This window comes from Castor canadensis, chromosome 7 (genome assembly GCF_047511655.1).
Source record: "Castor canadensis chromosome 7, mCasCan1.hap1v2, whole genome shotgun sequence".
Classification (NCBI taxonomy): Eukaryota; Metazoa; Chordata; class Mammalia; order Rodentia; family Castoridae; genus Castor; species Castor canadensis.
In genome coordinates this window covers 49,985,000-49,997,195 of record NC_133392.1, presented here as the reverse complement: position 1 = coordinate 49,997,195, position 12,196 = coordinate 49,985,000, and the positions used below count along the sequence as shown (strand labels likewise).

Here is a 12,196-nt window from a genome sequence, read left to right as displayed (position 1 = left end):
GCTATATAAATGCATTAGTTTGAATCTCAAAAAATCTATTATATAAAGCAGTTGTCTAAATATGTGGATAAAACAATCTTCAAAGGACAAAGACACCTGTGAAACAGATGGAGCCAAACAGAATAAGAAAAGCATGTTATGTGACCAATACCTGATGGAAATGTGTCTTATTTGCATCACAAATAATTACTTTTTAATCCAAGAGTAACCTTTATTAATATTATATTATAATTAAGATGCAAACATTTTTTCAATTTTGACATCTGAAAGCAAACAGAACTTATATCAAGTCTTATATAGCTGCAGAATGCAATGCCAGTGCTCAATTTTACTTTTGTGACCAGTTTTGATGTTTGCTGTACAAAACAAACCTCAAATAACATTATTTAGGTTTGCTTAAAATTAAACAGGGGGCTAGGGATATAGCCCAGCAGTGGAACACTTGCCTAAGCATATACAAAGTCCTGGGTTCAATCATCTCCAGCACAATAAAAGAGAGGAGGAATATACACATACACACATACAAACACACAAATATATATTGATACATATCACACATATCCACAGAATGGACCACAAAAATTATCAAGTTCAACTCATCAAACTTCCAGATGAGGAAATTAAAGACTGAGTTTCTTGGCTAAGATCACAAAACTAAGGCTAGGAAAAAGGTTCAGACCATCTGACTTCTACTCCAGCACTCTCCTCACCCTAACTTAATACTCACCTGAAGACTAGAGCACATTATTCTCAAAAATGGTCCAGTACTGAATTAAGGCCATTTCCACACTTTTAAGCATGCTCAAGAGAAACAAAAAGACTGAACAGTGAAAGAATGAAAAGGAATTTGCTTTATCTTTTCCAAGAACCTTGCATCTTATAAAGTTAGAAATGAACACTACTTCCTAAGCTTTGAGGACAGTGTTTGTGTTCAAAGACACAGAGAGGCAAGAAAAACATGACAGGAAATTACATACAAGTTCAAAAAATGGATGACAATTTTGACACATAATGGAATATGCTACATATAGCCTTCTGAATGCCATATTATCAAAACTTACTATGACAAGAAAGATGGTGTTCCAGGAAAAAAGAAAACCTAGCCACTTATTTCTTAAAATATACATAAAACATGCAAATGTCTACCAAATATTTGTTATTAAATATTACATCTTACAGCTCTATACCTAATAAATGAAATACAGTAGAAACTTAGTTAAGTGTTTACATAAAAAGTTAATCTTACACTAGATTGGGTGGCACAAGTCTGTAATCCTAGCACTCAGGAGGCTAAGGCAGAAGGACCATGAGTTTGAGGCCAGCCCGGGCTATACAGCAAGACTCTGTCTCAAAAAGTCAAAATAATAATAATAATAATCACCATCTTAATATCACCTAGTGCTATTCCTGAATACTGTGGCTGGACATCAGTGACTATAAAATGCTGCTACTTGTACTATAAAAACAGTAAGTATCAACAGTGTGTATCAAAGGGAAATGTTGCCAAGGCTAAAACACTTACTATATATGTGTATTGGTATATATGTGCTCTCCCTATAATACGTATGTATTTATATTCATGTATGATTGCCATATATTTTGTTATTATTAATTTTACCTAACAATCTTGTGCTGTGGAACAGTGATTTTCAAGCTTTCCTGACAGCAATATAAAATAAGAAACGGGTTTTACATCATGACTTAGTAAACACACATACACAATTCCTTGAAGAGCAATCCAACTGCACTACTTCCAGTCTTTACTCCTCACTAATGCAGGGATAGCCACCTGGAGTGAGAACAAGCAGATTATCATTTGAGGAAGTTTAAGGTGAAGAGTGAGAGAACCCCTCCCCAGCTCACCTCCTTTCTTAAGTCTGAAAGGAGCCAAGGAATCCAAATAAGAGTATGTTGTCATCAAAGGACACAGCCATACAAACAGTATGATATGAACAGAGAGCAGTGGTAGAAATACCCAGGTAGAGACAACACAGGAGGTTGTGGGATCATGATGGTGGGATAGGCAGCACTAGACCTTTTGCTTCTAGATGGGAGCTTCCTGAGGACAACTCCCGAATGTGGTAGCCTCTTTTTAATTTTTTTCACAATTTTTATTAGTGCATTTTAGTTGTACAATGTGTGGGGTTCATTGTGTGGCAGCCTCTTATTACTGTTTTATGTGTATAACTGAACTTTTATAGATCCATTCCAGAACCAAATTAAATACAGAAAAACCTCCACTTTTCAAAGGCCATTTAGACCAAGACAGTCTAGAAATAGAACCTGTCTTTCTTTCCTATAGACAAATTTTGAGGTGGCCTGAGAACTCCTCTGATACTCACATTCCAAATCTGAGTTATATTATATATTCTCATATCATCTATTTCAGCATTTCACGTGTGAGAAGAGAGGGAACAAGTTTTTAATGAAATATCAGTTCACCCACTATTTTTAAAAGGAGGGGAGGGTTAACACATTAGTAGGTAGCCATTAACTCAGTTTGTGAACTCAGTATTAGGTTAGTAGCACATAAAGGGCTCACATGTTTTCTATGCGTATTTCAGGGAACCGATGGAGTAAGGATGCTACTCTGCCTTACTGAAGGCAGCCCCACATCCTTTTTATTTTCATGTGTCTGGCTTCCTAAAATAGGCATAACCAGTCTTACTTAGTTTGATGCTATTTATTTTCACAGAGAAAGAAATCTCAGAACTTTTAAGCTATAGGTTATTTCATATTTTTACACCTTTATTGTATTAAAGAAAAAAAGTAAATATGGGGGCCAAAGAAATACAGCTTAATTATAAAGACTGAAAAGCTGAAAAATTCACATTGTAGCTTATTAGAGAAAGAACATTTTTTTCCTCTCATCTTAAGGCAAGTCATTTATCTAACGAAAAGCATAAATACTGTGTTCCTCCTCTTTTTTTCCTTTTCTGAAAGAACTAGAGTTTGAATTCAATCTTGCAATCTGACTAGTTTACTATTCAAAGCCACAATGGGAACCAAACAATTATATCAATTTGAAAACAATTATCCTAAATGAAATGATGCTTTTGACAGAACATTCATGAACTACAACCAATTTTTCTAAAACTTTCTCTTCTAAAAGGATACTCTTGGAGGAGAAAGTTTTAGTGGCACACAAAGATGAGTGAGGTTACACTACACACTTAAAATGTTAAACGATCCGTTATCATTTCTTTGCAGTAGAGGTGACAACGCATAATCAACACACTGAGCAATGCATCAGTGACAATGATTAAATGTGCCAATGTCTTAATTATAACACTACTTTACATCTGTACTGAATATTCCAGTTTGCAAAATACTCACAATAATGAACTCATTTGACTCTAAATTTCAGTTTAAAGACAATAAATACAAGATATGAGTCTATGAAGCCAACTGTCTGGTTTGGAATCCTAGTGTTGCCACAATTTAGTTATATGATCCTGAGTAAACTCCTTAATATATCTGTACCTTCATCTCATCATCTGTAAAATGGGAATCATATTGTTTCTACCTCTTGGACCTTACAAAGATTTAAACCAATTAATATACGTCAATAACTTAGAATAGTGTCATGCACGGAGTAGCCATTAGATACATGCTGGTTGTTGTTATAAGCAGCAATGTTGTATGAATAAGAAGACTGAAGTTAGTAAGCCACAGAACAAATGAATCTTCTTCCCCCAGTTGATAAGCCATCCACAGAGGGATAGGTTTTTTAAGCATCCTGTTTACTAGACTGACATAGACAGTTCTATGATTCTATGAATCAAAAATTCAGCAGCTCTAAACATTTGCAAAGTTGTATTTCAATCTATGTTCATATACTTTAGATTAAATTGATTACAAAGAAACCCCCAAATATTCCATTTCTGGAATCATATGCAATCTACTTTATTTTAGTTTGTGATATGGAGGATCAAATCCAGGGCCTTGTTGTACATGCTAGACAAGTGCTCTCCCAGTGAGCTGAACACCTACTCCTAAATGGAATGCTTGTGAGATAGTACTATACACTACGGAATACAGTAAGCCCACCTTATTTGCAAGCATGATCAAAAATAAATAAATAAATAAAAGAAATTTAAAAAACAAAAATTCCAAATGTCTGCACATATTATATAGTTATTTGATGCAGAGAAGCTCAGTCAGCCCCTTATAGTCATGTTTAAATCACTGTGGGATCTGCTGTGTGTTTCCTTGCCTTTAATTTTGAGAAAATACAATAGGGCTTCCAAAAAACAAATGGTGCCCAAAAAGCAAATTAAAAGTGAATGTGTTTAATTAAAGTGATAATGTGAAAATCTGAGATTTGTTGAAAGGCGACATGTCTTTAGATGATGTTGGACAGTGTTACAGGAAAAATGAATCAAACATCCACAGTACAGTGCTGAATTCTATGCATCCTTAGCATGTATGAGTTTTCCTCCACAGTGGTCTCCTTAGAACCACAGACCTATAGATACCAAGGGTCTACTGTAGTAATGTATGCTGCTGTATCTATAAAACAAGTCTTTTGTTTCACTTTTCAAGAGACAGACAAAAGAGGCATAACCATGCTGGTATGATGGTCATCGCCTAAAAGTCTTTATCAAATAAAATGAATTTAGATGGAAAGGGAGTACAATGATGATGTCAGTATTATTATTTGGGTTTTTTTTGTTGTTTTTTGGTTTTCAAAACATTCAACATTGTGATACAATAATTGTAATTTAAAAACTGATTCCAAAACAAAGTGTATCAAGGACTAGTAGAAGAAACAGAAATTAATTCTAGAAAACAGATGCATGGCTTAAAAGCTTTTTTTTCCAGATGCTTTAGGTTTCTTTCCTCAGATTTTGTTCAACCTTTTTCTCTTTAGTGATTTAGATGACTACAATAACATCTTTCACTGTGTCTAAAAATAGGGCATAGGTGTGTAAATTTATGAGCTGAAATGCAAAACTGGCACAGGATGTCTAAATTAGAACACTAAATCATTTAGTATATTCTACCACAGAAATACATTTTAAGCAATGATAGCCACATGCTTAGTATATTTAAGTTTAATTCGGCTATCTTTATTCTTTTCATGGGGGAGAAATGTGAAACAGAGAACTTCACTCTCAAATATGCCAAATCACTTCTTAAGAGATTAACCTTTGGGAACTACTTTGCCACTGCAGGCTTTGGTTCCTTCTTCAAATAAAGAGAGCAGACAAGAATCATCAGTGGTTCTCAACCTTCTTTCCATCTCAGTCTATCCAAAGAATTCAACATCTCTCTATTTATACAGTGGATATAGTCTGAAAATGACCCACAGTTGACTTTGCTGCAAGGCCCTAGAAGCTGTTGTCCTGATGGCACCTGTGCTACACTACTGCAGACTTTGAAGTTCCATATGCTTCAAGGCTTGCCATACTACATTTAGGAACATTACAACCCAATGAACTAAAGTTATTGCATCTGATTGTCTTGAACACACTTAAAAAAGAAGGTCAAAAGTTAACAGGTAACTTCATATGATGGAACAGACGCGATTCAAATAAGAATCTGAGAACTGTGAGCTTTGTAGCTGTTCCTATGGCATATAGCATATCTGACCTGGAATCAAGGTGGAATTTGAAGGTGGAATCACCTTCAAATCAAGGTGGTAATAAAGGAGGAAAACCAGAGAATCATGCAAAATAAACACCCCTAAGGTTTGACTGAATGGTCTGAGTGTGTGATTAATGTAATTTATGTAAGTCACCTTGTCTGAATAGAAAAGAGAAGCCAACATTCGACACACAGGAATGTGATGTTTTATGATTCCTAATTTCTTCTAAATAATTTGTCACAGGTTTAACATCAATTCTACGTAAGTGATTTTTTTTATTGGACAACTGTTATAACAACCAATAACTATGAAAAATGTGGACATATGAAATGTAAGGCAAACTCACTGGTTCAGCAACGATGATTGACAAGAATTGCCAAGCATGGTATTTACAAATGATGTCCATACTCCTCTGAATACCCACTTACTATGGATGAATTTCACAGTACCTAGCTATTGTATGTGCAAAGTCATGTGAAAAATCCTCCCAACTAGTAAAGAAGGAAATGGAATTTTAAAACTTCCTTGGAAAACATGTGCTGTCTGATCCAAATGTGAACAAATATTACATCATCATTAGTAAGTATGTAAGGTATGGTAAAGACGCTGACTGGGGTGGACAAATCAGGACTATTTATATCAAAAATGTGTAATTGCATTATCTTCAAAAGAAAACATTAATAACAATAAATGCTGATTGTTCACTGTACATTTTACAGTGAGATGACCCTTAAGAATAACAATGATGCACAGATTTAGTATTTGTATCAAAAAGAAACAAAAATTTGGCTGAGTCTGAAAGTTGCTGTCCTCTGTACCAAAAGACACAGCCAGTGGTGAGTCAGAATACAATGTATACATGTCTACCACCCTTCCAACACAAACCACTCTTGTTTTGACTCATAGTTGAAAAAGTCGGTAAAATTTTTGATAGGCATTGATTTCTTCTGAAATCTACTACAAACACATTGCCCATTGTTGGCTTAACTTGGTGAAAGTGCTCCCACACATTCAATGTTCCCAACACAGACTTGGGTCAGTGAACAAACAGCCCAACAAAAAAAATAAAAAGGAAATGCCAAAATCCCAATTCTGTGAGATGCTCACATCTGAAATTGTTGCATTAACAATATGAAGAAAAGATGATTCCTTACACATAGTTGAGATGAGTATTTGTTGACTGAATACATGCATTTCTTCCTCATTCTATAGCCATGTGTCAAAACATCAAAACAATTTAATTTATGGCCATTTCTGTTGTGTCTACAACTTTATATAGAAGTTTATCATGAGGAACATAAACCTGTTTGGCTTGACTCACCATGAATCACAGCCAGGAGGTCATCTTGTTGTGTATCAGCAACTATGTTTTCACTAGCTATGTGACCTGAAGTGGCAGCAGCAAAGGCACCAAAATAGAAGGGGCAGGAGCCTTCTTCTGGCTTCTCAGCCCCAAATGGGCTTTCCCAGTCAATTCTGGCAACTGAGCAAGAGCCAACCGCAGAGCACAGAAAGAACAACCCCGACAGCACCGAGGAGAAAGGCTGCAGGCCCACCACAACCTTCCTTGCCCTCCCGGGGAGCCGGGGAAAAGCAAGAACATAACAGAGATAAGCTTAAGAAACAGAGTGAAGAAAACACAGCGTGACAGGGGACAAAACTAGCCCTCTGTAGGGCAGAATCCAGCCGTGACCATGAAGCACAGATTTTGGGAAGGGCTAGACATGGAGGAGCCTCCACCTGGAGATCCTGGGCGCAGCCCGGGCGCGAGCGTGCAGTGGCCCGGGTGTCCCAGCACCTGCGGCTACCCAGGACCTGCCCCGGTGTCCACCTCACCTGTCCGGGGCCCGCTGGCCAGGCCGGCACCTCAGACCCTTGTCCCCGCCTCGGTCCACCCTCCCATCCCTTGCCTTCCCGGCACGTCTCTAGGGACCAATGGGCAGGTCAGCCTGGGCAGGGGGCCGATGCCCGCCCCGCCGCCCCAGGCCCGGCCCGGGCACTCACTTTCTGAATCCGCTTCAGCGCCATCGGTCAGGAAGGGCGGCGGGGACACGGGGCGGCTGCGGGGCTGCGGGGCGCGGAGCGCGGGGCGTCGCGGGCTCGGCTCTCTGGCTGCTGTGCGGGCTCAGCCCGGTGGGTCCCCGGCTCGCCGTTCGCTGGCTCGCTCCGGGCGGGCGCCGGTGCTGCTCCGTGTGCGCCCGAGCGCGAGTGTGCGCGAGTGTGCGGGCGGGGACGCCGGCGAGACTCTTTTGTTTCCGCTTTTGCTTCTGGGAACGAGCCTGCGCCCTCCCGGCCGCGCCCCGCCCCGCCTGGCACACTGGGAAGTGTAGTTCCAGAGCTGTCCTCCGCCGCTGGGTCCCCGACGCCATCGGGTGACCAATGCTGACCTCACCCCCGCAGCCTGGTGCTGGAGCTGCAGGGCGTGGAGTTGGTTTTTTTTTTTTTTTTTTAACTGTAGCACAAGTTATTGAATTTGGGCCTGCGCATCTGTAAAATGGGGACCACAAATGAACTCCTAACTCATTTACAGGAGTTTCCAAATTTGCAAAGTTCATCATGCCTAATGCAATAGGTTTTACAGCTGATCTTACCTTTATCTTTGCAGATTTCACTCTCTTCTCAAACATGAATTGCCTCGACTTCTCACCCTCCATCCATGCACAGACTCCTACCTATTACGATTCCTTACTTATCTCCATAGTATTTCTGAGAAAAAAAAGTGCCTCCGTGGTCCAGAACAAATTGTGCGTTGAGGACTTGGAGGCATGGCTCAAGTTGTAAAGCTCCTGCCTAGCAAGCGAGGCCCTGTGTTCAAACCCCAGTTCTGCCAAATCGTGCATTGTCTGCTCCTGTACAGAACTCGGAATTCTGAGCTTCGCTGGTACCATTAGCTCCTTCCACCTGTCGACATTTTTCCAGTCCTTCGGGTCCTATGAACGTGTGTGCTTTCAGCATCAGCAGAATCGGTTTTCTCCAAGGTCACACTTGAGTTTCTAATCACTAAATTCAACTCACTCCTTATCCTCCACGATGTTTTTGAACTATCGGATTGACTGGCCACCATTTCACTCTTGCAAACGCTCATGGCCCCGCTGAATCCACAGTGCATAGTGATCGGGTCTCCTACTTCTCTGACTTTCCCTTCTGTGTCACTAGATCCTCTTCTTTAAGAGCGTTGGAATGCTCTAGAGTTACAGCCTGACCTCTAAGAGATAGAACTTGTGCCCTCCCCACACCCCTGAACTGGGAGGCAGTCCATCAAAGTCCAAGGAGCATGGACATTATGGATGAGCTACTCACACAGTTCTGCTTCTCCGGGCACATCGGTCCATCCTCCTTTTTCAGGTCCCCCGTTAGCTTCACTTGTACTCGACTTGGGATTCACTACTTACAGGGTAGGTGACCACCTGTGGTCCAACCAGCTGTGGAAAGTTTTATTGTTTCATTAATTAATTAATGTTGGTGGTGATGGGTGTGCACCTCATGCACGCTAAGCACACACTCCATCACTGAGCTACATCCCCAGACCCAACTGTGGAAAGCTTGAAGTACTTTCTGTCAAAGGGGCATCTGGAAAACACTAGCAAGGTCTTGCCATCTGCAGAGAGGCGTATTTGAGCTTGCTTGAGGCACTATTCTTGTGCTCCAGAAAGGGGAACATTACCTCTATGCTCTTCCTTTTTAAAAGGCAAGTGGGAGTGTCCTTATAAGTGAAGTTAAGAGAGAGATACAATCTGGCCTTGAGCACCAGCTGCTTGGGGGAATTGCATTCCCATGCGGATAGCATTTAGGTATCATATCAGGACAGAGGCCATGTTCAAATGCTACCACTATGAGAAATCACAAGTTGCATGACTTATTGCCAGGCAACTAAAAAAAAAAAATCTCCAGAGTAATTTCAAGGACAATCCTAATCATTACTCCATAGATGACAAAAATACACACTAAAGCAAGGGCTCTGGACAGGGCAGTTTTCTTCAAAAAGCATTGAAAGTCAGGGGACTGGCATGAAATGCTCCCTATTCCAGGGTATCCTGCACACTACTAAAGACTCACTAATAATATCACTATTGTATCATGGAAGCCCTATGTCTCAGCTTAGTGCAAAACACCACCACAATTTAGCACTAAATCCTTCTATCTTTAGCTCATACTCTACAATTGATAATGTCATGTGCCTCTGTGTACTCATTCACTCAGCACAAAATGACCTCCTACCATTTACCTGACAAACTCATACACATCGTTCTAGACCCAACTCAAGTGATACTACTCAACATTTTCCTCTACTTATTTACCAAGATGATTTGTTAATATTTACATTATTCTCTTAATTACAAAAGCAAGATAGTCATACTTTAGAGATCTCCATTACCTTATTCATGTTGGTTGTCTCATTAGAACGTGAATCCTAAGGACTTATTAAAATGCCTTACATTTTTTTAGTAAGGTAAAATTTCCATATCATGAAATGCCCACAAATAAGTGTGCAATTTGATGAGTTTTGACAAATATACCTGTGTAATAATCAAGATACAAAATATTTCTATCACCACAGAAAATTCCCTTGTGACCAGGGACTGCCAATTATGGAAAGAGTGAACGTGGACAGATATGGTCCGTGCAATTTGTATATGTGTATGAAAAGAGAACAACAAAACCTGTTGAAATTGTTCTAAAAAGGGGGGAGGGAGAATGAAGGAAAATGATGGCGGGATGACTCTAATTAAGATACATTATAAGCAGGTATGTAAACGTCACAGTAAACTTCCTCCCATACAACTAATATATGCTAAGTTACTCTCCACCTTAAAAGGAAACTGCGGCTCTAATTCCTATCACCATACATTAATTTTGCCTCATCTTGAATGTCATAAAAATGGAAAAACACAATGTACACTATTTTTATGTTTGAATTTTTAGCTTAGCATTATATATATGTATACTTATGCATATATATACACATATAATATGCACATATATACATATACATGGGTTTTTTGAGACACGGTCTTGCTATGTAGTCCAGACTGACCTGGAACTCAACATCCGCCTACCTTGAGGTGTGCTGACCACAATACATGTTAGAATTAAGTGAATAGCTTTTTAAAAAAAGACCAATGTCCAGGCCTAAAGTATATGGCAGACTCTGGCAAGGGTTTTTCAATAGAGATTCTTTAAGTCAGTGGTTCTCAGGTTTTAACATGTTCTGTAGTAGTAATGTGTATCAGAGTTTCTGATGAAATAGGCCAGGGGTGGGTGGGTGGATCCCAGGAAGTTGCATATCTAACAAATTCCAAGGTGAGTTTGATGCTGCTGGTTCTGGGACCACACGTTGAGAACCACTGCTCTGGATCTTTGTACCTCCAAATATGGTCCATGGGCCAGTATCAACTGAGAACTTGTTAGAAATGAAGCATCTTGGGCCCCACTGCAGACTTGCTACATCTGACCTTGCAGTTTAATAAGTCACCAGGTGATTCAGGTGATCATTAAAATTTGAGAAGCTCCACGTGGGAAGCCACTGATATACAAGGAGCTGATAAAAATGCAGATTTCCTTTAAAAAATCTAATTTAGCAAAACTTGGGTGCAAATCTGGAGTCTATGTTTTTGAACAAGCTTCCCTTTAAGTTCTGAAGCAGATGTCTGAGGACAGCATTTTTGAGAATCTCCACCTTAGGCATATCTTTAAATCTGTTTAAACATCAATTTCCTTACTTATAATGAATGAAATAAATGCTGTGTTTGTTTAAAGTGAATGGAGCTAAAATTTTTGGTGCCCTTCCAATGTAAAGATCTATGATTTGTACCAAAGAAGTGACTTTTTGTTCTTTGCCTCACTGAAAAGAGAAGTTATGCTTTTAAAAACTCTACTTTGGCATTTTACTATAATAATTTGGGCTTGGGAATTACTTTAAACTTTTGAAAACATTTCACACATTTTTGCAACATGCAAATACATATGCAACATATAGAAGTTCAAAGTTTTTAGTCTCTCACTCTTTCTCCCAAAGCATGGTTTCAAAACATAGTTTGTAGTCAACTGCATAATTACTTCAAAAATATTTTCAAATAGTACATCAGCATTCCATGGGATGGGGAAGGTAAATGTGAGACTTCTTAAAATTGCAGATTTCTGGGCATCAGCCCACACTCTTAATAAACAATCCTTCCCCCAGGATTACCTCTATTTAGGGCACTACATTGTGCTAGGTGATGAAAATTTTAAGAAAGAAAGATTAGACTTAAAAATTGCATGGAAGGAAGATATAAAAAAAAAGACAATGAAACAAATAAGCAGCAATGCATATATTCAACAAAATTTCCTCAGAACCAAAATAAACGGTACTGGGAGTAAGGGCTGAAAGTGTTTTGGGACTGGAGATAAAGGAGACTTATCTTTTTTTGTGTGTGGAGATAATAGAATAAGGATAATAGAATAAGGCAATATTTGGACAAACAGAGGAATATACAAAAATTTTCCAACGTAACAAAGTGGATGTGGAAATGAGCATAAAATGTTTCAGATGGAGGCCAAGGTTCCTGTTGGACACTGCAGGAAATACAGCTAGATAAATCTAAAGTTTGTGATCTGATGTTGAAG

General features: G+C 39.1%; 1 protein-coding gene across 3 annotated transcripts in view; it reads right to left on the bottom strand.

Annotated features, from left to right (window-relative positions):
• The window catches only part of Ube2d1 (ubiquitin conjugating enzyme E2 D1), a 30,060-nt gene extending 22,235 nt beyond the window's left edge, over positions 1-7,825 (bottom strand). Inside the window, exon 1 of one of the 3 annotated variants that reach the window (XM_074078891.1) lies at positions 7,595-7,825. Coding sequence is in view for 2 of the 3 variants with exons in the window: in XM_074078892.1 (XP_073934993.1) it covers positions 7,595-7,618 (24 nt within the window). In the remaining variant the exon portion in view is untranslated. The remainder of the gene's footprint in view (positions 1-7,594) is intronic. The other 2 variants (XM_074078892.1, XM_020186957.2) reach the window with 2 other exon arrangements.
• Positions 7,826-12,196: the final 4,371 nt, after the last annotated feature.